At 41.2% G+C, this 27,237-nt stretch overlaps 1 protein-coding gene across 2 annotated transcripts in view; it reads right to left on the bottom strand.

The window, feature by feature from the left end:
• Positions 1 to 4,885: 4,885 nt before the first annotated feature.
• GALC (galactosylceramidase) overlaps positions 4,886 to 27,237 on the bottom strand; it is a 42,051-nt gene continuing 19,699 nt past the window's right edge. For both annotated transcript variants that reach the window (XM_037031358.1, XM_037031357.1), the window contains exons 9-17: positions 26,327 to 26,451; positions 25,168 to 25,295; positions 22,168 to 22,257; positions 21,359 to 21,445; positions 19,128 to 19,278; positions 16,394 to 16,574; positions 12,756 to 12,919; positions 11,476 to 11,552; positions 4,886 to 5,685 (exon numbers count right to left, since the gene is read on the bottom strand). In XM_037031358.1, the coding sequence (XP_036887253.1) occupies positions 5,539 to 5,685; positions 11,476 to 11,552; positions 12,756 to 12,919; positions 16,394 to 16,574; positions 19,128 to 19,278; positions 21,359 to 21,445; positions 22,168 to 22,257; positions 25,168 to 25,295; positions 26,327 to 26,451 (1,150 nt within the window). In that variant the 3' untranslated portion in view covers positions 4,886 to 5,538. The remainder of the gene's footprint in view (positions 5,686 to 11,475; positions 11,553 to 12,755; positions 12,920 to 16,393; positions 16,575 to 19,127; positions 19,279 to 21,358; positions 21,446 to 22,167; positions 22,258 to 25,167; positions 25,296 to 26,326; positions 26,452 to 27,237) is intronic.

Raw genomic sequence — 27,237 nt, 5'->3', positions numbered from 1 at the left:
TCCCTCAAAGCATTTGCATTTTTCTTAGGTGAGTAACAATCATCAATTCTGTGGAGCATCAAGTTCAATTTTATTGGAGAAGGAAGGAGAATGAGGAAAAGGAGGAAGAAGTGGAAAAGGAAGAGGAGAGGATGAGAAGGAAAGGAGGGGAAAGTAGGCGAGAAAGGAGTAACAGGGAGGAGATGGAAGAGGGGGCAGGAGGAGGAGCAAATTAAACCCGAAGGAGAAGAAAATAAAGGTACAAGCAGCAACTGATGGAATAGAAAACAAACAAACAACAGGAAGAAATCTAGAAAGCCAAAGCTGGTTCTTTGAAAGATAAATAAAATTGACAAAACCCTAACTATACTAATAAAGATTTAAAGTGCAAATCGGCCACGTCAGCCCCCAAACCCTCTTCTTTGAACTGTTTTGTGATACGGAAGAGGGGCCTGTAAACATTTTGTAACAGTGGGGAATTGTAACACTGGGGATTTGTAACCCATCCCACCATTCTTTTGACATTGTTTCTGTAAGTACTGACTCTGACTATGTAGCTCATTCTTATATGAACATATAAGAATCCTAGGGACTAACTTCAAAAGATACTGACTCTGACAGAGTCATCCCAGCTCAGGGACATTGACTGTCTTTCAGCTGTAATACAATCAGGATGACACACACCAGACCATTGCTTGATCAGTTTCAAGGTCCTCATCGGAATGGCCTGTGCTGGTCCGCAAGCAGAGAACTTTTCAACCCCCACGCCTTGATCCCTTCATTCTGCTTTCCTTCTCCCTCCTAATAAAAACCTCTGCCTGCACTGAGATTTTAAGATGGGCTTTGAGGTGTGAGTCCCCAGTCTCCTCAGGTGGCTGGCACCTTTGGATAAACCACTTTCCTTCTCACCAGCTGAGTTTCCTTCTCACCTGTCCTGTGAGTTTGGCTTTCGTGGTGTCAGGGAGCCAACCCTGCAGGGACATTTTTCCCAGTTCCAATTTCTCTTTAGCGGATAGTGCAGAGGGTACTGCAGGGACTTTGCGGAGAAAGGAGCGTGTTTCCGTGTGCCTTTTTGTTCTTGCTCCCGTGAGGTGTAGCTGCTGGCAGCATTTGGCACACCCAGCAATGGACCCTTTCCATTGAGGGTTGGGACAATCAGCGGTACTTACCCTCCATGGATGTTCACCAAACCCCAAATGGTTTCCCAACAAGTTTAACCAGAACCACAAAGTGTAACTTTCTAGGGAGTTTCAGCAGTAGGCCAGAAGGCAGCTTCCCAATATGTCTCAAACGCACCCCAGAGGGCAGTTTTTTGACTACCAGACCCAGTACACACCCTCTCCACAAAATTCTTTGCCAGCCACAGTACCGAAGCCACACCACCTCCAGTGAGATCTGAATCTCAGCTTTGCAGGGAAGGCCGCTCTCAAATTTGCTCCTTCTTTGACTTCTCTCAGGAAGTGGCTGAACTCTGCATCTGCCGTTACTGTATCTTGTAGGGGTCTCATCACCATCTAATAGTTAATCCCACTGGTAGTTAATAACTCTGTAAGTTTTTTCTTGGTGTGGTTTCTATTTCCCAATTGGACCTTGACTGATACAACTGATGAATTCTAAAATTTAAGAACCTCAAAAACTCTCAGAAAATGAGAGGAGGAAACATTTATCAAGTAATTTTATGAGGCATCACCCTGTCACCAAAACTAGACAAAATCATTACAAGAAAAAAAACTAAACCATCCTGGCTGGTGTGGCTCAGTGGATTGAGTACCAGCCTGCAAACCAAAAGGTCACCGGTTCTATTCCCACTCAGGGCACATGCCTGGGTTGTAGGCCAGGTCCCCAGTGTGGGGTGTGCAAGAGGTAACTAATCAATGTATCTCTCACACATCAATGTTTCTCTCCTTCTCTTTCTTCTTCCCTTCCCCTTTCTCTAAAAATAGATAAACAAAATCTTTTTTAAAAACCTAAACCAATATTCCACATAAACATTGATGCAAAACAGCCTTAACCAAAGATTGACAAATTGAATCCACTAATATATAAAAGGGGCAATAAACCCCATTTGGTCATGATATATGTCAGAAATGCAGTTGTTTTACTATTTAAAAATCAATGTGATATACCACCTTAATAAAGCAGAAAAATCATATATCCCATTAGATGTAGAAAAGCATTTAACAAATTCAATCTCTATTCATAATAAAATTCCCAACAAACCGGAAATAGAAGGTAACTTTCCCCAGATAAAGGGAATCTATTACCACACACACGCAACACACACACGCACCTCTATAGCTAACATCACACTTAATGGTGAAGACATTTTGCCCGTAAGACCAGGTACAAGGCGAGGACACCTGCTCTAACCACTTGTGTCCTGCATTGTACCGAGTCCTAGCCAGTGCAATAAAGCAACACCAGAAATAAAGCCAGCATATAGGAAAGGGATGAGTAAAACCATCTGTGTCTACAGATGACATTCTTTTGTAGGTAGAAATCCAAAAGACTTTACCGAAGAAAAGGGGGCAGGTTAATAAAACTAAGTGAATTTAGCAATGCAGTTGGACTGAAAGTCAACATAAAAGAAGCAACTGTATTTTGATGTACCCACAACAAATAACTGAAAAAGGAAATTAAAAAAAAACACCACTTACAATAGCATTGAGAGAACATAAAAGATTTAAGGGTAAATTTAAAAACATATATGCAGAACCTGCACACAAAAAGTTACAGAAATTGCAGAGAGAAATTATGGAAAGGCAAAAAATGTGGAAATGTTAACAGGCTCATAGACTGAAGGGTTATTATTAAGATATCTATTCTCCAACAATTATCAGTAATTTCACTGTAACACAATTGAAATTCCAGAAAGCTCTTTGCATAAGTACATAAGGGGAATCTAAAATTTATATGAAAATGTAAAAGGACCTAGGTTAGCCCAAACAATTTTGAAGAACAGAGTTGGAGGAGTAAGACTGAGTTCAAATTTTATTATACAGCTACAGTAATGAAGACAGGATGGCATTTGCCTAGGGATATATGGTCAACAGAACAGAATAAGGAGTTTATTTCAGGATCTGCACATTTGACAAAGAATGGTCTTTTCAATAAAAGACACTGGAAAAACTGAATATCCTATAAAGGGAAAAACGAATCTAAAACCCCTCATTATATTCAAAAATTAATGCAAAATGGGTCACAGACCTGAATGTAAAAGCTAAAAATATAACACTTCTAAATGGAAGCAAAAGGAAAAACATTCTTGTAAACTAGGGATAGACAAAGATTTTTTAGGACACAAAAGAACACCTACCATAAAAGGAAAAAGTGATGAACTGGACTTCCAAATTAAAGTTTTACACTCTCACAAAGATATGGACTTGGAAAAAATGATTCATAAAACATACACTTAATATTTAAAAAATAAAAGAAACTTGCATCTGGAATATATAAAGAACTCTTACAACTCACTAAGGCAAAAAACACAATTTTAAAAATGAGTAAGCTATTTAAACAGAGATCTCACAAAAGAAAATATGTGAATGACAAACAAGCCCATAAGAAGATGCTCAACACCTAATATACCTACCACCCACCCACAAGAAAGGGTTAAATCATAAAGAACAACAGTATGAAGCATTGACAAGAAGGGGGAGCAGCTGAAACTCTCAAACATTGCTGACAAGAGTGGAAAATCATAAACCACCCTGGAAAACAACTTCCGATGTCACTTCGTGGAATGTATCCAAACAAAACAGAAATGCACACACACCGCCCCACAAAGACCTGCACGCACACATTCCTAACAGCTTTGTTCGTAATACCAAAACACGGGGGACAAATTGGGGGAACCATAGAATAGAAAGCTCTTTGAAATAAGGAGCAGCCGCTGATCTACACGGCAGCATAATCCAATCTCCAAAGGCTCATGCTGAATGAAATAAGCCATGCACAGTACAGCGCCTGGCACGCAAGGCCACCTGTGAGCTGTTTTGGAACAGAGAAAGCGCACCAGTACTGAAAGGGAGGAGACCAGGGTTGTCCGAGAGGGGGGGTGTGGGAGGAAGTGAGGCACGGGACGGCTTCCCAAGGAGGTGAACTTGTGTGCCATTTCGTTTCGGGTGTTGGTTACATGGATGTATCCTTTTCCCAAGACTCGCCGAGCTGTATACTTAAAAGGAGAAGACTGTTGTGTGTAAATTATACCTCAGTATAGTTCATTTTTTAAAAAAATACGTGGGGCCAAACTTAAAACCACTTATATTTGGTTTTAACTGAAAACTTCTCTCTGTAATCTGATTTATTCTATTTAGCATCTTGTGTTTAATAGTAATACAAAATTTCGTGTTAGCCGAGCCTATATTAAACCATTGCAAATTCCAAAATTGAAGGGTTAGCTCATTGAAGCTTTAAATTTTCATTATGAAGATTTCCAGAAGTTACTTTATTCACATGAATAATTGAGTTGTTTTCAGGAGGTACACTAATTCTTAAATACAAATTATACTGCATGACAAATATGCTCACCCATACTTAAATATAAATGCAACAGTAGTTTAAGGAAATAAATGCATCTAACCACACAAAATACTAGAGGATGATCCAATTCTATGAACTAGCAAATAGCTAAATGTTCCCCCTTTTCTGTGTATAAGCAGATAAGAGAACTCATTAGCTCTTTTAGTTTGTTGCCAGTGGCACATGAGAAGCCAGACCAGAAAACGCACAATGAAAGGAAATGAGAAAATTTGTTTCAATTTCATCTTTAGACCCACTGACAGCATTGACTACATGGCATTCTCCTCCTCCTTCCAGCCACCTGGGACACGTTATAACAGAGAGGTACAGAGTTATATGACTAAAAGTTGGATGGGAAAGAATAAAAAAAAACGCAGCTACCCAATTAACCTGCTATTATTTATTATTGCAGAAATAGCTTTAGAGGTAGTTTATTAATGAGACATTTTTCAACTTATCCCATTCGTATTATCTATAATTAATTCTAAAGCATCATCATAAACAGGAAAAGAAATACTTTTTAGAATGTCTTTCTAGAATAACAGGTTGAAGTGGTTTATACAAGGCAGCATTTCCAGTGTTCTTCGGCTTCTTAGTACGGCAGCATAATCTTATTAAGACAAGGACATCCGAGCACTCAGACACACATCAGCATTAATAAATACATCTCCGTGACAATCAAGTTATTGGCACCTTGAATGATCAGTCTGTGAATAAGTTGATGAGAGCAACCTCAGCATTAACACCAAGGCTTCAAGGTCTGGGCCACCCAAACCACTCCTACGAACGAGACCAATGTACCATTTGAATAGTGGAGTGCATTCCAGGTAATGTTAAAGATTCATCTTCTTCCCCTTGGACTTAGTTTAAAAAAAAAGTCTCCAGGGGATCAAGCAAAAATATTTTTCTCACTTACTCTCCATTATTTTTAGCCTCCAACGGCTCATATGTTGATCCATCAAAACAAGAACTGGTTCTGAACCAAAACCAAAAAGAAGGAAAAAGATCTGAAGAGTGATCTATGGCGCTCAGTGAAAATTAGGGTGTGGCTTCCACATGAAAGTTGTCAAACTGCGCAAATTCGAAGGAGTGAGTTCCGATCGCAGCCCAGCCATTCTTCGGGAAATTCACCTGGATGTCTGTCCAGACAGGCTTGCCATTCAGCGTGCCGGAGGCGAAACGACCCTGGAGTAGAGAGAAAGGCATGTCTTGGAGACATATGAAAGTGACTCTCTGCAGTCTGTTTCTTAGTAACATGTGGACCACCAACGTAGTGGAGCAACGATCCTTGTCACTTAAGCCTCACCACCGGAAACCAGTTCCACATCCGGAACAAAAGTCCAAAATACGGGAACAGTTCTCTCAGCAGAAATTCTTATCTACCTATGTAACGAAGTTTCCAAGGCACTGGTATATCTCAGTATTTCCTTGGAGTCCACCAAAATGTTGTAAAACCAACAGAAATGTGAAACTTTTCATAACATCATCATAAACTTTTAGACAAGAGCCCATTAAAATAAAAAACATTTGTTATTCACAAGTGGTTGCGCGCACACAGGTTGCGCTGACAGCCACCGCCACGTTCTTCAGATGTGCCTCCTGGAGCACAAATGTCCATTCATGTAAGTGCTTTTTATCTGCATGTACAGAGCAGCACTCCAAAGTCATGCATGGACCTCACCCTTAGGTCAGAAACACAGGAACCATCAGTGATGATGAGGGTGGGAGGGGTAAAGAAGGGAGGTCTCCGCAGCAACAATCTCCATCGATTGTTGAAGATCAAGTCCGGCCCCTTCACAGGGCTGCCATTCCTACTAAACTAAGTGCCTGGCGAGTGCTGAGTAAATGCTGGCTTGTTCTCATCATCATGATTATAACACATTTATGAGCATATACTCACAGTATGCTATTATAACTACACATTTCAAACTAGCTCATTTCAATACATGGGCAGCTAAAGATCCAAAGCACAAGGCCAAGCACCAGGTAAAATCTTGTAAGTCATATAATGCAATGGACTTTCAGTTATTTCATTTCACAAATGGAAATTCTGAGACTTAAGATTAAAAGTCAAAGTCACAGATTTACCAGCAGGGCTAGGAATTGAATCCTAGTGGTCAATATATGCACCCCCCCTCAACACACACACACACACACACACACACACAGCTACCCTCAGCTCTAAAAGTGCTTATTGAATATCTTCCGCCTCTTACAGAACAGTGACTATTACCACTGAGTCAAGGGACTCACATACACAAGTCACATCAAGCACAAAACCTAATGGTACCTCATCTCCTCTGCCCACGCCCCCGCCTCTCACTCCCCACGTGTCAGCCACCCTGGCCTCCTGGCTGCTTCTCACCCCAGGCCCGTCCAAGAAGTGCCCTCAGCTCAAATATCGCCCTCTCCGAGAGGTCTTACCTGACCTTTCTATCTAGAAAATCCGGGCAAAGGAGCTCCTTTATCTCATTACCCATTTTTTTCTTCATAATTTTATTGATTGGTTTATTTACAAGTTCATTGTCTTAAGAACAGGAGTCAGTCAACTATGGCCCGCAGGTCAGTCACCTATTTTTACAAAGAAAATTTTCCTGGAACACAACTACACCCATTCATTTACCAATTGTCTGTGGCTCATTACAAAAACAGAGCCGAGTAGTTACAACACAGGCCACATGCCTCCCAAAGGTAAAATGATTACTATCTGGCCCCTTGCAGAAAAGTCTGCCGACCCCTGTCCAGGGAGAACGTGGGCCGCAAGAAAGCAGAACCTTGTCTGTCTTGTTCACTGCCATATCCCCAGAAAAGTACACACAGTAAATGCTTAAAAATATGCCAAATAAAAGAATAAAAAACACTTAGCCCTAAAGCAACCTTACAGAAGTTATCTCCATTTTACAGATAAAAAAACAGGAGCTCAAAAAGCTGAACTAACTCGCCAGAAGTTTCGGTACCTATCTGCAAGATACTAGGAATACTGGTCCATCTGGTTCCATGCACACCTACTCCTAAGAATATCAACTTGATTTGTTAAGTGCCTCCCACGTACCAGGCACTGTACCAAATTTTCACATGTATCGTCCCATTCAATCTTCATAAGAGGGTGTGTGTTCATGATATTATGGACAGGCAAACAGAAGATGAGCAACATAAGATACTTGAAACTGAGCATAACAAACCTCAAAGTCCCTTGTTCTAAATACTACACAACAATGCGAAGAGTGAAGAAATAAAACATGGCCAACATTAAAACGAGAAAGTCCTCATATTAGCTGTAATTTGGAAAACAAACATCATAGAAGATGTTTTCCTTTATTGTTTTCATTTATGAGCCAAGTGCTGTTTAATGCACTTGGAATTTAGGATGCACAAGAGAGACAGGGTCCCCGCCCTTACAGAGCTTACACTCTTGTGGAAGGACACCCACACACAATAGGAGTTAAGCCATGACTGGCATGTGCAGAAATAAAACAGGTTGATGCAGTGTAGGGACCCAAGAGACGACTTCAGTCTGGAGAGCTGGAGAACCGTCAGAGATTATGAGCTGATTGGAGATGCGAGGGAGGAGCACATGCCCACAGCTGATGGAAACAATGGGGCTGGTGGAAGGGGTGGGGTCTAAGTCAGCAAAATCCCTCTCCATCCAGTACCAAGACCAGGGCTTGGTACTCTGTAAGTAGTAATCACGTGGTATTACAGAGACACAGAGGAAACAGCGACGGTCATTCGGAGTGGCTGTACCAGAGGAAGAGAACACAGAACAGGGATCGGGGGAAGAGATAAGGGAGTGAGGCAGGTGGCAGCTCTTTTCATAAGCCCTTTTGATCATTTTTAAGCATGTATGCAATGCACCTAAAAATTTAGGAGAATTCATGTTTTTAAGACCCCTCATAAGTTCAAAAAAATTCATAAAACAATGAAAAACAAGCCTAACAAGAAACGCGTGAGAACTACAACAATGAGACCCCAAGACAGAGTGGGAGATCTTAACTGGTGAGATGCAGCGTGTTCTCCTCCCCGAGTTCTTGATGGGTTAAACACATTATTCTTTTCAAAAAAGGTTATGTTTGCCCAAACTGATGTATAAATCCAGTGTAATACTGGCAGCCTTTTACATAGAACTTAAAGATTATTTAAAAATTCAAACAGAATAGGATATATACTAGAAGAGCACATAATTTTGAACTAGCCATCAGAGAGATGCAAATTAAAAGTGCAATGAGCTATCACCTCACACCTGTCGGAATGGCCATCATTAAGAAATCAACAAACAGGTGCTGGCGAGGATGTGGAGAAAAGGAGACACCATGGACTGTTGGTGGGAACGCAGACTGGAAATTCTGCACTACTTTCACTGTGGATAATAGTACGGAATTTCCTCAAAAAACTAAAAATGGAACTGCCTTTTGTCCCAGAGATTCCACTGATGGAAGTTTATCCCAAAACTACTGAATCGGCAATGCAAAGGAACCTCTATGTTCCTGGCAGTGCCATATACAATAGCCAAGTGCTGGCAACAGCCTAACTGCCCATCAGTACATGAGTGGGTCAAAAACCGCACATTTACACAATGGAATACTATGCAGCAGAGAGAAAGAAGGAGCTCCTACCTTGTGCAATAGCAAGGAGAACTGGAGAATATTATGCTAAGTGAAATAAGCCAGTTGGTGAACAAATACCATATGATCTCACCTGTAGACAAATCTAACAAACATAATAAACTAACCAATAAAATAGGACCATGGATATGGAAACATGGAGCAGACTGACAGTGACCAGAGGCAAAGGGACAGGGGGAGAATGGTGGGAAGAAGGGGAAGGGACTAGCCAAAGAATATGTACAAATGACCCACAGACATGGACAACAGTGAGGGGATTGACTGTGGGAGCAGGGGTGGGCTGAGTGGAGGAGGGCAAAGGGGAAAAATTGAGACAACTGTAAAGGAGTAACAATAAAGATAATTTTTAAATGCCAATTATTCTCAGTAAATAAAGCAATGTGATGATTTGAAAAAGAATTAATTCGGCCCACAGAATGGGCCCTCATTCATCCACGCAGGCCCGTGCGGGCGGGCGCTCTCCAAGGTGCTGGAGGGCCAGCAGTGACTGCAACAGAAAGGGGCCAGTCACTGCAGGAGCGACGTCCCAGGGACAGGAGTGAGACTCACACACATATGCTGTCGACAGAACTTGTACAAAGTCAGGAGGTCATAAGAGCTTTGGAGATAAACAAAGCAAGGGAAGAGGGAATGCTATTTTATATAAGGTGGTCAGGAAAGAGCTCCGAAGGAGTACGGGAGTAAACCATAGGATCAAAGGTTTTAGAACGTGCAGGCAATTTAAAGTGTCATATTGGATGCTAATAGACAGAACAAAATAAAGAACAAAGAAATGTTCAGAAACAAGGCTAGACACGTGTGATAATTTTACATCAAAAAAGTAGCCTTAAATTTTAAGCAAAAAAAAAAAAAAAAGAACAGTCTATGAAGTAAATGACAATAGCTATCCATTAGTTTTTAAAAAAATTATACTGAGGTCTTCCCCTTACAATTCACAAATGAATTCCAGATGAATTAAATACTTAAATATAAACATTGTCCTAAACTTTGTTTACTTTGGGGGAAGAAATGTTCCTAACCTAAAGAAAAGGGAAGGCCTTCTTAAACAAAACATAAAACATAAAAGCAATGAAAGAAAAATGAAATATTTGACAATAACAAAAGTTTACATTTCTATTCATGAAACATACCATAATCAAAATTAAAATACAAATCATGAGAGAAGAAAATATTTTAACCCATATAACAGACAATGAATTACTACCCAGAATATATAATAAATTTATGCAGATCCATCAGAAAAAGAAAACAATAGGAAAATAAGCCACTGATGGTTCTCCCACCATATTAAGCAGTGGGTAACTTCAGAGAAGAGAAAATACAAACAGCCAATGAACATAAAATATACAACCTCCCTAATTATCAAGGTAATACAAATCATGTCTATTAGTTTGAAAATAATCTTTAAAACTTAATAGTATCAAACATTATTATAACTGCTATAAAAATTGATCCACTTTGGCTAGCAATGGGCAGTATCTGTTAAAATTTAAAATGCAATCCCATTTCTAAATATCTGCCTAAGCAAACAACAGAACACATGCACCCCAGGAGGCATGTATGAGATCCCCCCCGCTCTATCTGCAAGTAAAGGCATCCCTCACTGCCTCAGTTTACCCAAAGGAAAGAACTGGGAACAAAGTTATGCCCTTCAAGTGCAGTACAGTGAAATAAACTCTGCTACACCCAAACCACATGGTCAAAACATACAGACACTGCCTGAAAAATTAGTACTGTCATTTTTGGTGGTGGGTAAAAGAAGGGAACAAGATCAAAAAGTTACCTGAATTCCATTTTCAAGTTCTAGTATAACCTGAACAAGATCATGCCTATCTTGACAGAGATCAGTATATTATACAGAAGAAGTACTCCACATAGAATCCCTCAGAAGCATGGTGATCAATAATTCACGATTAACCAGTTATTCTGACAAATATCTTTAGATTCCACAGAACTACAATTAACCTAGTATCTCCTCTGACAAACATATTCATGGGAACCAATTTCTAAAATATTGTGCTTATAGTCAAAAACCAAACTATATTCACCCACCAAAAATAAATGTATGACTTTGCTCATACCCATAAGCTCCCATTATAATCTTCATTCAAGCAAACTTGAAAAAAACAGCCAATTATTGGGGAGATAAAGTCAGCCCCTGACGGTTCTCCCGGGAGTGATGCTGACACAAACCACCATTCCAGGGAGCAGCGGTTTGCTGGTGTCATGGTAGACTCTCTGTCTAGTACCATTATTTACCACAGTTTCCCCCTCTCATTTGTTAACAGAAAATGCTAGAACGGAGCAAGAAAAGAACATCTTACCTCCAGGCATTCTAAGCAGCAACACTTACCTTAATAGTTAAAGTGAGTGTATACCACTGCTGCGCCGTGACTTCGACTTGTCCGAAAGCGTACAACATCCATCCAGCTGTAACACAAGAAAACTGCCTGAATTACAGAGCCTCGGTGGGGGTTCTCAGGTGGCACGTGCAGGCTGTAAAGTCAACCTTAATAAAGATCGACAACTGATTTAAAACAACATATTCTTCATTCAGGCATGCACTCAACAAACATATATGGAGATCCTACTCCGGGCCACATACGTGAGCTCAGCAGAGAGCCAGGGAAATAAACTTACAAACCAACTGTGGGGTAATGCACTAGCTTCTACGGTTCCAGAATATACTTTTGCCTGATGGAACTGAATACAGAGGATGAGAAGGGGCATTCAAAGACACCGTAAGAGTTCTAGCTGGTGTAATTGGTTATATGGAAGAGCCTTCACTGAGATTTAGAGAGAGGAAATAATGAGTTGATTTGGGGACGTATCAGAGTTGGGTGGCTGAGAAAACCCCAGGGTGAGATGCTGAGGGGGCAGTTCACACACAGAGCAGTGGGCACCAAAGACACAGATTTAAATTCTTCATTCCAGTCCTGCAGCTGACTCACTTTGAGACCCTGGGCAAGTCAATGAACCTTTCCAGCTCTCTGTTTTGGGCTGGAAAATGTGAGGTGCCTTCTAGATCAGTCATGCTCTGACTATACAATTTCTACTCTAATGTCCTTACTACCCACTTCCTCTTTTATTCTCATTTCATTTATGGAGCTTTTTTCACCTTAGGAAGAGGCAAAGAGCAGAAAACTGCAGGAGAAAGGGATTTTTACTAATGCAAGAGGAAAGTCAAGAGACAGACTCACCAAAAGTCACCGCCACCAACGTCTAGTTTCAACAGAGCAGTGTGTATACCGAAACCAAAGGGAACTAGGTGGAATTCAACTTGAACATAGTCTAAGCCACTATTCTGGATAAAACACTATTCTGCATAGAACGAGGGCTGTTGAAATGAGGGATAAAAGTCCAGCTGTTTTCAAATTATTAACTAAATCAGGAAGTAGGGTTACTCCACTTGAAGCACACCAGCGCCCTCCTTACATTTCTGTAAGCGCGGTGGCCATACTCTTATAGTCACAATGTTTCCAGAGCATTCTCTCCCCACTACCCCCCTCACCCCCATGTGTGCAAATCCTACCCCGGCAGTCAGCTCAACCCTGTAACACCTGAAAAGGCTTTGTACAATTTCCTCTTTTACTCAGTTGCTTCCCTCTCTCGCGTGTGATAGAAGTCACTTACCCAGATCACCTGTAACTCGGTAGGTTCCATTTGCAAAAATCCAGAAGAAAATTCCTCTGGCACTTCTAATGAAGATACCACCTTTGTTTACTCTCCCAGCGATGAACACACCTCCCGTGTAAGGGGTCTCTATGTAAACATCGCACTTGATAGTGATGTTGGACCTGCAGAATGAAACTGTGGATTAGCGCTTTTAATTGCGCCATTCTGAGTGCAGCACGAATGCATCATTTCACAGCCACGTGCTCCCAAACTTCTAAGTAAGGCAAGTATGTGATTTGCTGGGTCTGTGCTTGTAGCAGGAATGGGCTTCGAGACTCTTCACTGATCATAGTTTTAAGTGTCACATGACTAAAGTCAAGTCATTGCATTGCCATGTTTAATGACTTACCGGAAACTTATATTGACCGTTTTTACGTTTCTTAAGAATATACGAGTATTTCTTGTCTCTCTATAATAACACAACTTCCCATGCTAAGAAGATACATTTTTAAAAAGCCATTTTTTTCTAGGAGTGCATAAAAGGTAAGTTTCCACAGAATTCTGAACATAAGGGTTTATTGCATTTCCATCAGCAAAGATAAGCAGCGAAGGCGATGGCAGGAGTCTCTGGGAAAACCCACACGACTCCAGGGCTGGGTTGCACACGGCACCCTAACGCGGCCTAGAAACTCCAGGTGGAAGATACGAAACTGCTTCTCGGCAAAGACAGCACTCACTCTGTGCTGACACTTCAACAGTGATTTTCAAACTTGAACAGCACGGAAGTCACCCGAGCAGGTCGGAGGTGGGCCCCTGGAATCTGCTAACAGATTCCCAGGTAATGTTGATGCTGCTGGTCTGGGAATTCCAGCAGCAGAACCATTTCCCCTAGAGAGCAAGCGCCTCTGGCTATGCAGAGGCAGGAAAACCTCAGGTCTGGGGTCACTGATGGACCCCACTCCTGGGGTCACAAAGCAGGGAAACTCAGCCAACAGGAACCACCAGGGACTGGACAATGAGCTCTGCTCCAGGCTTCCTTTTTTAAGTGCCACAGTCACCTTACTCAATGACAGAACCACCTTAAACCAACATGAGCTCTGAATGTAACTCACCTCCCAGCAAAATCTACCTGCAAAAGAGAAAGAAAGCCTGGACACAGCCAAGTAACAAAGCAAGCAGTTCATCTAAAATTTTTAAAAAATGAAGAATGCCCCAAAATACACTGGATATAAGGGGAAACTTGATATAGAATTTTGTGGCTTTTACATTTCTAGGAGTTTCTTCTTACCGATAAAATTTGCACAGTGGAATTTACTACGTAAATGAAAATATTTTTTTAAAAGCAACTACAACAGGCACTCAACAATAAACATAACTCACATGTAAGCCTCTAAGCAGATCTGGGCACTTCCACAGGAAATTCAAAGGCTAAGTCACTGAAGCAGGTCCTCACACAGCGGAGGGACCTTTCCTCTCTGCCGATTGTCACCAGCACAAAATCTCTAAGGACCCCCAAGTCCCTTACAGCTCTTCCTCTCTTCTGGTCCATCAGAAGTCTGAAAGTGCTACAGGCACCATAAAATTGTTCTATTTAGAGTTATCATGAGAGAAGATTGAACTTCTTTTCCTTTCTTTTAAGTCACATTCCAGAATAAGTAACTCCTGCATCGGAACTTGCAGACAATTTTACAGATAATGAATGAAGTACAATAACAGTGTGGTTTCGTCTCCCAAGGCCATTACCTCTCCGTAGTGCCAACAGAGCAAAAGTCAGGCACCGTATTAAGCAAATTTGATCAAAGGATGCAGAGTTCACACAANTCTTTTCCTTTCTTTTAAGTCACAGTCCAGAATAAGTAACTCCTGCATCAGAACTTTACAGACAACTTTACAGATAATGAATGAAGTACAATAACAGTGTGGTTTCGTCTCCCACGGCCATTACCTCTCCGTAGTGCCAACAGAGCAAAAGTCAGGCACCGTATTAAGCAAATTTGATCAAAGGATGCAGAGTTCACACAAGAGCAGCAAAAGGTAACTTTGTGATTGTTTTCAGATCCCAACCAAAGCTTAATAACGAAGCCCTTGTTTGTTAGATGGAGATCTTAAGTAGCTTTGGTGCAGTCTACTGAAACGATTGTGCTGCTCATCCTTAACTGTGTGAGTGTGAGAGAGGAAGTTCTACCGCAAACACAGTTCTGAGAACTCAGGGCCCTGGGCACCCACTGAGGATACATTCACTCAAATAGAACCACAAAGGAAGCTCACTAATTTTCCCTTTCCTACTCTTAGGAAGAAGATGACGACTAAAATGAGGCCATGAGGTGTGGTCCAAAGAGCATGGGCTACAGAACCAGAGACATGGCCTCTTCATCCCGGTTCCGGAATTTACAAGTGTGGGGTCATGGGCAAATCCTAGCTGAAGCCTCAGTCTCCCAATCTGTAAGCTGTGGAGGTGATGCCTCTGCCCTAAGGTGGCTGTGGGAGACTCACACCAGCACCCAGCAGTACCTGCTGCAACAGCTCCAGAAACTCTGGGTAGCTGAAAGTTTCTTGAAATTTAGGTCAGAGCATGGGACTAGATCTGTGACTTACATACTAACAGAAGTGATAAAGAGTTCCCGCAGCATCCCACCAATAGTTCTTTTCAGAATTATATTCCCTTCCCTGTCCAGCTTCTAAACTATAGCTATGACTGGTGGCATGGCATTAATGGTTAGTATCACTGAAGCTGAAATAGTGTATTTTATGTTTCACAGTAGACTTATAACAGCTAAAAGAAAAAATAGAAAAAAAGACACCTAAAATAGGTATAATAGCCAGTATGTTGGAATTCCTTACTGACTTAAAGGGGAAGGGGATGTTTTGGTTTGGTCATTATATGATATTTTAACACTTCTTTATTTTTTTTAGAGACAGGGGAAGGGAGAAAGAGAGGACAAAAAACATCAATGTGAGAGAGGAGCATCGATCGGCTGCCTCCCGTGTGCACCCCGACTGGGGCCAGACCCACAATGCAGGCATGTGCTCCGACCACAAATCGCACGGGCGACCTTTCGACCTCTCATTGAGGGAGGACGCCCATGCAGCCTAGCCACACCAGCCAGGGCCGGTCATTATACTTTAAGTGAAGAGTAAATACAATTTGTCTTTTTACCAGATGTAAAAGAAAAGAGCTGAATTCACTATCCAACTAAAAGCAAATTTTGCTTTTTACCATTGCCATCTACTGTCACCTGGTGAATAGATTTTCTCAAAAGCTATAACAGTGTAATTCTAGCACGGATCCAGCAGGTGGCAACACCAGATAACAAATCAACTCTCCAGCAACCCAAAAGGAGGGGAAAAAGCACTCAAATTATAAAGTCTGTAAATAAATATTAAATTATTATTGGGTCCCAAAGTCCTCAATTTTCCTATTAAACTCATCTGCTCCTGCAACAATCACTATTAAATTGGGCAAATCTGAGGGAAGGAAACTGACGCAGCAAAACAGTTTGCTACTCTGCAGAGGCCCTGCTATTCCAAACCCACCACACAGCTAACAGGTTCTCCCACGAGGAGGACTGAGGAGGAGACCTCGGTTCCAAAGGTGCCCAACAACGTTACAAGGTTTTGTCGGTCAGATCCGCACTAAGAACACCAGTTCTACACACCATTTGTAATCTCCGATGACACTGATCGTGTTGGATGCATCAGCAGCCCAAGTAACGGGCTGCTGATTGAGAACTTGGCGCAGTGTGTAGCGATGCTCCCCGGGGTCTTCAATGTTCACGAAGTATTCAAACACTCCAGTCTGGTCAGCAAAGTTCGGAGCTTCACTGAAAAACGGGTAATCTGTTCAGAACACAATAAATTCTCTGTTTAATATCAAATCCTTACCGACTATTTTCTCTCTGCGATTTTATGGTACATTTGAAGACACTGCTGAAAAGCTTTAAACAAGGAAATGAAACTTACAACCAGTCAAGGTTTCAGGTTTAGGTTAACAAAGCTGTGGGAATCAAACGTGTTACAAGTGGTTTTCAAAGTTTCGTGCTGGAGATGTCTCGCTGGATAATGTTCCATGGACCAGGTGAAGTTGATAGCGATCAAATCGAGACATTAATTGAGAAAAATCAATGTTATACCACAGGGAAAATGGTCAACATACTCAAAAAATATCCAGACCAAGCACTGAAAATCTTTGCACCAACTTGGTTATATTAATTGCTTTGATGTTTGGATTCTACATAAGTTAAGTGGAGGGGGGGGGAAAGAACCCCTTGACCATATTTCTGCATGTGATTCTCTACTTAAACTTAAAGAAAATGATCCATTTTTAAAACAAATTGTGACAGGCAATGAAAAGTGGATACTTTACAATAATGTGGAGCCAAAGAGATTGTAGGGCAAGTGAGATCAATGAACCACCACCGACCACACCAAAGGCGGGTCTTCATCCGAAGAAGGAGATGCTGTGTATGTGGTGGGATTGGAAGGGAGTCCTCTGTGTGAGCTCCTTCCAGAAAACCAAACGATCAATTCCAACAAGCACTGCTCCCAATTAGACCAAATGAAAGCAGCACTCGATAAATGCCATCTGGAATTAGTCAACAGAAAATGCATTTTCCTCCATCAGGATAACACTAGACCACACGCTACTTTGATGACCAAGAAAAAACTGTTAACAGTTTGACTGGAAAGTTCCAATTCACCCGCCATATTCACCAGACATGGCACCTTCAGATTTCCATTTATTTCGGTCTTTACAAAATTCTCTTAATGGAAAAAATTTCTATTCCCTGGAAGAATGCAAAAGGCACCTGGACCAGTTCTTTGCTCAAAAAGACAATAAGTCTTGGAAAGATGGAATTATCAACAGAAAATGCATAATATTTCTGAAAGATGGCAGAAAGTAGTGGGAAAATGGGTGAATATCTTGTTTAATAAAGTTATTGGTGAAAATGTATCTTTCAATTTTACTTTAAAGCTGAATGAACCTTTTGGCTGGCCCAGTTATTTTTGTCATTTCTAATGTCTGGAGGATGAGGTTCTGAATCACTGGCCACAGTCATCAGTTGAGAGAACATTAGAAAAGGTTTACTATATGCCAAACACAGAATTTAGAAATGACAATTTTTCTTCTATTTCCGAAATGGAACAAAAACCAGTTTGAATCTAAGCTATCAACCTCTCCTTAGTTTTAGTACATTAAATTGTAGTCTTACAATGATGAAGGCATTAGAGAGTAATTTTAGGTGTAATATACTGCAGCCATTGCTCACTTTGTGATTTTCCAAGTGTTTTCACATTCACCACATCATTTGAGATACTAAGGACCCAAGAGAGCTCTGAAGCCTGGCCTAGTTTCTAACTTCAGTTTTTAGTTTATTTTGCAGCCAGTGAAGCATCTCGGTCTTCAGGCCACAGAGCACGTGGTTTTGGTGCTGAGGGTTCTTAGTCTCACTGACGAGGCCGTCCCCCACAGACCCGTACTGACTGCTGCCAGCTCAGAACTGGGCCACAGAGCACAGAGACGCTTGCGGTCATTTCAGAGAGTGACAAGAAAACAGAGCACCAAGCTCCCACATGGATGGAGGGTCCCTGTTGTCTGTGTTACTCAAATCCTTGAAAGGGCTCCAGTGCACAGGCCAAAGGGCCTTGTACTCCAGTCAACCAGGGACCCCGTCCTGGGAGAGGAACTGAGACCCAGTGGCAGTGACCTCTGACCAAGGTGGTAGGAGTCTCCATCCACAATGACACCAGCCCTGCAGCAACAGGGGGGTTGAGTTTCTCTCTCAACGCCAGTCTCCTCTCCACTTCTTCCCCACAGCTACAGACTGTAGGAGCAGTGGACAGAGCCACCTGACCTTGTCCGTGAGGTCCATAATGCCACTGAAGGGTTCCTAAATTCCCTATAATCAAAGCTCTTCTAGCAGCTTCAGGACAGATCTTTCCAGAAAACCTAGAGAGCACACACTAGAGGGTGGGTAACGAGCTGGATTACCCAAGGACAGCACAACTGCCCAGTCCACTGCACTGACACTGTGGGAAGACTATGAAGGTGTCTTAAATTCCACAAAAAAGGACAATGCTTTTGTGAGCCATGGATAACAGGGCGGTAACAATGTCACAAATCTTAAGTTTCACCAAGAACAAGTCAGAATTCTAACTTCCACCCTGACAAGGACCTCGGCGTTTCTGCGGGCACTGAAAAACACAGGGTCCTCCGGCCGAGATGCACCTTGAAGTAGCACAGCAAGTCCGTCTCAGTGACCACACAGAGGTTTGAATGCACTAAGTGAATGTACTTTTCACAGCCGCTCCGCCATGCTCTGGTCTGGCACGTAGAATCTCTCCACTGCTGCTAAACACGGAAACCAAGGTGCCGCAGCGAAGGACGCTTACCGACATTGAAGTCATCCTTGTAGACACTCGGGAAGGGCTGGGACTTGGGAGGCAGCGGGTAGCTGCCTTTGCTGCCCGTGGTGAGAGTGGTGAGTGTGAACAGCTCATCCTCTTGCAGCTCCAGGGTGAAACTGCCATTGCTGTTGAGGAGCTGAAACAGAAACCGTCATGGTCAAGGCCAGGGGCTTTGGTTCCTCTCATCTGGGCAAAACAGCTTTTTTTAAAATAAGCTTCAAAATAAGCCAAACACATTTCTGTTACAACTTCCTAACCACTTGTAAATGACATACTCAAGGCCCTCGGAAAAATGTTAAGTTATTCTGAAGACTTTGTAAGATTATACCTTATAAAAAGCACTTTTAAAAGAGTTTCACTGAGTGGAGAGAAGACTAGATGATCCCAAACCAACTTCTTTAGTCTATTCTTTCCTATTGTACTGTAAGCTCCTTAAAGCTTGTGTATATTCAATGCACATAACTAAAAGATCTTCTTTACTTTTTTGGACTCTACTAATTTTTTACTCAGGTAGAAAAATCCACAAACTATCACTGTTGACTCAGGTGTTAGTCACGAAAAACCTTTTACTATTAAAAAAAAGTCCAATTCATTGTATGTTCAATATATATTGAAATTAGCAAGTTAGGTTTATATTATATTTACGATCTTAGCAATTGTGACTTAATCTCTTTAAGCCACAATTTCCTCATCTATAACATCAGAAAAAATACACATACTTCATAGGGCTGTTATAATGAGTAAATGAGATAATATTGCTAAAGTGCCATTAGCCCGGAGTGCGAGGCACGCTTCCTGTCACACCTGCTCTGTGCCAAACGCAGACCTCGCCGGCCATGCCACCCTCGGCACAGTTAACGTAGGCATTCGGCACATGCCTATTTTCATGAAATTTGAGCAGCTTTTTTTCCTACTTTGAACTAAAGAGGTTTGTATCATATCCATGCTTTAGTAATAAATTGTTGGTCAGATCTATAAAATACTAACACCGCATTCTGGTTCAGAAATAACCCCAAATGCTATTATTTTTCCTGTGGGGAAAATCAATTTCATTATGCTGTTTCGAGCAGTTGGCTGTACAAAACATAGAGACTGTTCTTTTCCCACAATTTAATAATCAATGAGCATTCAGTCATTGAGAGTGACTAGTGCATTCCCAGGGCATTAACGATGACCAGAACAGAAGGGCCCGGTCTGTGTCAGTCGGCTACAGTGCTGTGCTTGCTCGGGCCAATCCATTCTCTGAAATATTTCGCCAGAAAGGACCGTGCACTCGGATCTCTAGCAGGCACCTGGGATAAAAAGCTAACGAAGGCACAGCCCCATCCTCCAGGTGTCCAGTGTCGTGGGAAAGTGTTCGACTAGATAAACCCACGCTCCTAGGTGGCTGTGCGAGAAGGCCCGTGGGAAAATTCCCAGAGGAAGTGACTCTTGGGTGAGTCTCAAAGGATGACAAAGCTACGTGGAGAGGCCTGCTAGACGGAAGAAGAAGCATGGGCAAAGTCACAGCAGGAACTAAATCAGCATGCCATGCTCGGAAAAATGCAAGCTTAATCTGTGAAGCTGCTTTGGTAGGACACACACATCTAACGGAAGGCAGTCCTTTCCCTCTTGAGGTGACGACAAGGGTCACAGGCGGCACTAAGGGATATGAACTTCTAGGAGAAATCACCGAGGCACTCTGAGCCAGAGGTGAACAAAACTCGGGTCTGCCCTTTGGACACCTCACCGTGGCAGCAGTGTTGGGGGCGGGGGCCTGGAGACTAATGGCTGGGAAACTGGAGTCGGTCTCCCAAATCCCAGAGTGGGATGATGGGGAACTGAAACACCCAACAGCTCTGGGAATGGAATGAGGAATGGGTACTAGACACACGTGGACGACAGAATCGCCTGCCCTTGATTGCTGGTGATATATAAAGGACGGGGGGGAGGGGAGGCAGTTTCCAACGAGACTTCAATTTCTGGCTGGGGCAGCCCAGTGATGGCAGTTACCATTCACCAAAACAACTAAAACCCCCCAAACAACAAACCTATAAGACACAAACTGCTGTGAAGAGTATTTCTGACTTTACAAAATGGTTGGGGACAACTTTATCTCTATTATGTTTCACCCATAAAATCAATTATAAAACTAAAATGTCTTAACTCATAAATCAAATTTCTGTTCCCTTTTACTGTTGTAATGCTCAAAATATAGGAATTTCTTTGAAAACTACCCATAGAGAATCCAGTTGTTTAAAAAGAAATCTGTCAGACGGTTTTCCAAGTTTGGTATACCACACTTGCAGCTCTGGTATTCCACTCTGAGGAGAAAACACACAGAAAAGCCCGGCTGAGTGGTTTACCACACCCTACCGGAGGAGTCACAAAATCAGCACCCCAAGAATGAACCAGCAGCAATGCACACTCTTCTATCTACCAAGAGGCCCACCTCCAATTTTAAATAGCAATGTTTTGGAAGCAGGACGGCATTATTCAAGCAAATATTTCATTTCCCATAAATCTACAGACTTTTGGCAAATGTTTAACGATTTCAGTGCCTGGCTTCAAAAATACTCATTACTCTACCTATGTAGAAAGCTTTTAAAGAATTCTGTGGTATTAAAAAACAATTCTTATGTCATTAGTAGTCAGAAAAGGCACTGTATTTTCTGTATTCAAATCTAAGAAGAGATAGAAATGGCCAGAATCTGGCGTCTCTCTCTCTTTTTTGTACAGAGCAGTGAAAGATCAATGCTTGCAAGTTCCCTATACAACGGATGCTGCTGGAAATCAGGACGGTTTCATTGCAAGTGACCTTTGTTAAGTGTTCATCAAAGCCACAGAGAGTCTGACCTCCTAGTGGCTTCTGTGGTGTTTGATTAAAACCAGTCAGCAGATAAAAGAAACCACCTCGTGAATTCCATTCAAAGGCAAACTCTGAATAACTGTAATACATAACTTCACTTAAGAACTGCTAGCCTGTGATAACACATACAAAGTGTCAAAATCAAAACCAAAATAGAAGTCCCACATATTTACTCACAAAAGAACCCCGAAGGACAAAGGGAGCCAACTGGTGAGACACGGTGAAATAAGGAAGCAGGGGCCGGATGCACTTAGAATGTTTATGGCTCTGAGGAGAAAAGGAAATCGCATAAATTATCCAAAAGATGCACAGCCATCTTAGGATAAAACCTTAACCATTTAGTGTGCCAAGATTAACCGAAACTGTACATATTATGTGACAGCTATGGATGTATTTCAAATTTTAAAGACTTTTTTATTGTTGTTCAAGTATAGTTGTCTCCATTGTCCCCCGGCCACTTTCCCCCAGCCCGGCCATCCCCACCTCCCACCCTCCACCCTACCCCACCTTTGGGTTTGTCCGTGTGTCCTTTACACATATTACTTGTAAAGACTTTTTAATGTAACATTTATTGAATGTGCTTGCCTATGACCAGTCAAAGGAAAGCTCACTGGCATTTTGACTGAGTCAAACTTTGAATTCATAGCTAAATTCCAGTCATTTTATAGCACAAATGTTCATTTTCATGCTATTATTTTCCAAGTAAAATACATCAAAAGAACAAATGCTTGGGATGTTTTTACTGAAAAGGCATCTCATCTAAGTTGTGCAACCTTCAGATGCACACCTCAGGTCAGCTAAATACATATAACAAATAATTCTCACAGGGCCAACACCCTTTTTTACTAAATAGTCACTGCTATGGGCAGGAGTCAGACAACGTATGAGACATAATCCCTCCTGGAGGGCATTCAACCACCACAGAGCACCTGCAGTACAAGATTCTGGGCCAGGCTGTGCGGACAATAAAAAAATTACAATTATTCCTGGAGATTCAGTACCCCATCCTCAGTAACTGATACACAACTAGACAGAAAAGCGACATGGAGACAGGCGATTTGCCTGGATTGACATCTACAGATCACATCATCCATCAACAGCAGAGGGCACATTCCCTGCAAGTGCATTTTTACCAGGGTAGCCACAGTCTCAGCAGGAAACAAGGTCTCCATAAATTCAGAAAGATTCAAGTCACGCAAAGTCTGTTCCCTACAACAGAATTAAATCGGAAAAGAGTAACAGAAAAACCTCGGGAAAAATTCTTAAGTATTTAAAAACAAAATAACAAATTTCCAAAGGATCCATGGCTCCAAAGGAAAATAACAAATAAAAAAGGGAAATTAGAAAAAAAATTGAGCTCTACAAAAATAAAAACAACATAGCAAAGTTTGTTCAGTACTACGGCTGCACTGAAGTCATACTTAGGAGAAAATTTATAGCACTAAATGCCTTCTACATTAGAAAAGAAGAAAGAACTGAAGGCTTCAGCTTCCACCTTAAGACACTAGGAAAAGAGAAACAAGGTAAGCAGAAGAAAGAGAATGATAAAAATCAAAGGAGAAATCAGTTAGCCAAAACCCAGAAAAACAAGAAAGAATAATCAAGAAATCAAAAGTTCATTCTTTGAGAAGATCAATAAAACTGATAGACTTCCAAATATTAAATATAGGGTAACCAACTGACCCAGTAATTCCACTCTTACATATACCCAAGGGAAATGAAAGCATATGTCCAGAGAAAATAGTATACTCAAATAGTATCTCAGCATTATTCAAAATGCCCACAAGTTAGAAACAATCCAAATATACATCAGCTGAAAATGAATAAACAAACTGTACTATATCCACACAATGAAATATTATACAGACATAAAACAATTAAGTAGAAATATAGAACCATGAAAACATTAAGTGAAGGAAGCCAGACACAAAAATCCACAGATTATGTGACTTAATTTATCTGAAGCATCAAGAACAGGCAAATCCACAGAGATAAAAAGTAAAGACGTGATTGCCAAGGGGATGAGGCAGCGAGCGACTCACTGCAAATGAGTGAGCGTACGGTTACTTTTGGGAGCAATGAAAACGTTCTGGAATTAGATAGTTGTCCAACTCTGTGAACAAACTAAAAAGCACTGAATTATATACTTTAAAGGGTAAACTCCGTAGCATGTGAATTAATTTTCAATTTAAAATTCAATGAAATTCATATTAGTAAACAGCAAAAAATAAATAAAAGCAATGCCCTGTTTCCAATAAATGCAAAAAACATGTGACGAAACCCAACACCGATTTCAGATTTTTTAAAAATGCTAGGAATAGAAGGTAACTTCAGTCTCCTAAAGGGCATGAAAGGAAAACATCATACTTAACGGCAAAGGACTAAATGCTTTTCTCCTAAGATCGAGGACAAGACAGGAACGTCTGCTGTTAAGGCTTCCATTCCACTTTGTATCAGACATTCTAGCCAGCCCAATCAAGCAAGAATAAGAAATTAAAGATTGCCAGATTAGAAAGCAAGATGCAAAAACTTTAATTTTCAGGTCATCTACAAAGAAAATCCAATGGAATCTACAAAAAAGCTACTAGAACTATATGTGAGTTTAGCAAGGTTGCAAAAAAACCAAGATCATTATACATAAACTTATATTACTATATACTAGCTACTAATAGAATTGAAATTTTTAAAAATACTATTTACAATAGAATTGAAACAGTAAGATACTCAGCCAAAATTTGGACAAAAGATATGAAAAACCTGCACACTAAAAACTTCAAAATGTTGTTGAAAAATTTAAAGAAAGCCTAAATAAATCTGAGGATACATCAAGTTAATGGGTTGAAAGACAATGTTGTTCAGACATCATTCAGACATCAATTCTCCCAAATTGATCTATCGATTCAAGGCAATCCCAATCAAAATGAGAGCAGGTTTATTTTTTAACAGATATTGAGGAGCTGCTCTGAAATGCACACAGAATGCAAACTACCCACACTAGCCGAAACAGCTGTGAAAAAGGATAAAGTGGGAGGAACAAGACTACTTATTTCTAGGAATTTTATACAGGGGTGGGCAAAAGTTTAGAGTTCTAATATGGTAAACCTATTATATGTGTAATCTTCAAAAGCTGGTTTATAAAAAGTGATTTAATCCCCCCAAATAAACACACAGAATTACCATAGTTTCCACGATGATGGTGAGGTTCCCTAAGCCATCAGTCAGAGCTACATAGCTGCCTCCTTTTTCTAAATGGCCAACTGTCTTCAGGTAATACCAGCCTGGTTGAGTAAACTGAGTAGTATGAGCTACACAGAAGAGCAGAGAAAGACCCATATAAGATAAAAATGGTAATAATGGGGCCTCTTTTAAACAAACAAAAACTCTCTCTACGGATTTGTGTCTGATCAAGTCTCACAAGCTATTTTTATTTTGGAAAAAACTACTTGCCAATCCCATGTTCCAACTTTGAAATGATTAGCCCAGTTAAATGGCACAGTTGCGGGAAGATTCTTACAATGACTAGTAAAAATAAATGAACCACACTGTCAGTTAAGAATATGATTGTCTTTTACTAAGAGTAAAATAAGTTATCCCCTCCTAACCTTTATTCATCTCTATTTAACCCATCCTAATATAATTACAAAAATAAGGTTAAAAAAGTTAGTAATGCATTTCAAAACTAAGTTTATGGTTTCAAACAAGTTTATTTCCCACAATATATATTTATTGGACACTTCCAAAGCTGGCTCTGAAAATTACTAAGCAATACTCTACATCCCAACCCCATACCCAAAAAAGTGATTTCAACATTAGCCAACCAGGACATATCCCAAAATAGCATAATGATTATTTTCATTTATTCAAATTACTTGAGAAACATCAGTGAAAGAAGGATATCCAGACTCTCCTCTCTATCCACCCCAAAGCAGGAAATAAATCTCCCAGGTCACAGGCACTCCCCTACACCAGGAGGCAGAGAGACACCCTTATTGCCAGAAACAAAAAATTCAGAGTGGACAAAGCTGTGTAAGCAAATTGCTTAGCACCCAAGCCTACTTTGTTGTCTCATCAGTTCTTCACAACCTTATTGTCTAAAAGTTTTATCAACACTGCTCTGGTCACTTCATAAGTCCCATATCTATGAGACCTCCAGATGTACCAACTTAAATTTTTTTCTCCTCCTGGTAACCTGTCTTGTGCCTGTTTAGTTACTGGACAGCCAAAAGGACCAAGAAAATTAGAAGAAAATTTCCACTCTTCCCAATAATCCTTTCTAACTATTTTCTGCTTTGCATCTGAGGAATTTAGGGAGTGAGCGCCGGTCTGTGAAGCACACCTGTTACCCAGATGGGAGATTCCACTGCGTAGTGCCCACTCCACGGCTCCTGCGCGGTCATCAGTCCACTGCGCCCGTATGGCAACTGCTCATAGTAACTAGCCACCAAGTTCCAAGCGATTGTTCTAAACGGTTTGATCAAGGAGAAACAGTCTGTGATAAAAATGTAAATGTCTAGGCCTACGCAGTAAAAAGACCTACACATAATTTATATACAAATATGTAAATAACGGGAAAACAACCACCCCAAACAAGAAAATGTAAGTTGAATAAGTTCATTTGCATTTTGAAAAATCCAGTGTTGGATGCATCTAAGTGTTGTTAATGGTGAATCCCATGATAAACAAATACAAATGCAATCGAGGTGTGCAATTTTTACCAAGCAATGGTGTGGCCCGAAGATGGACCATGCCCTACCAGCAGCAGACACGTCACCAGTGGGAGCCAAACACAAATAAAGGCTGTATCCATCCCTGCCTTCCTGTGATAATCGACCTTCTCCAGGCCCCCATTTCATGATATGACTGTATGCAGCTCTGAGCGACCGCAGAGTTTTAAAATTGAGACTGACTGCCTGGCTGCACATCATGGTTCTACCACTCAGCCTCTCTGGGCTTCAGTTTCCTCGCCTGCACCATGAGGATAAGAACAGTACCCAGTCTATGTGACTGCCTAATTCTATGAGAATGTATGGGGAGAGTGCAGAATTCATTCCATGTACTGATGTGTAGGGAGAGTGCAGAACCAGGGCTGGGCTGTGGCCCTGCTGGGGTCTGCTTCATCTACAAGGACTACTTGGGTCAGCTTGTTGGTCTGGATTTGGGTCCATCCTTTCAGATGTCCACAGAAGGTGCTGGCCCCTATAATTGTGACTCTGGTTCTCAGGGAACTCCAAGGGCAAAAAGAGAAGC

Source organism: Sturnira hondurensis, unplaced genomic scaffold (assembly GCF_014824575.4).
Source record: "Sturnira hondurensis isolate 20B ecotype Veracruz unplaced genomic scaffold, ASM1482457v3 Scaffold0021143, whole genome shotgun sequence".
NCBI lineage: Eukaryota > Metazoa > Chordata > Mammalia > Chiroptera > Phyllostomidae > Sturnira > Sturnira hondurensis.
Note: the sequence above shows the minus strand (reverse complement) of the source record. Positions and strands in the feature narration are given on the sequence as shown.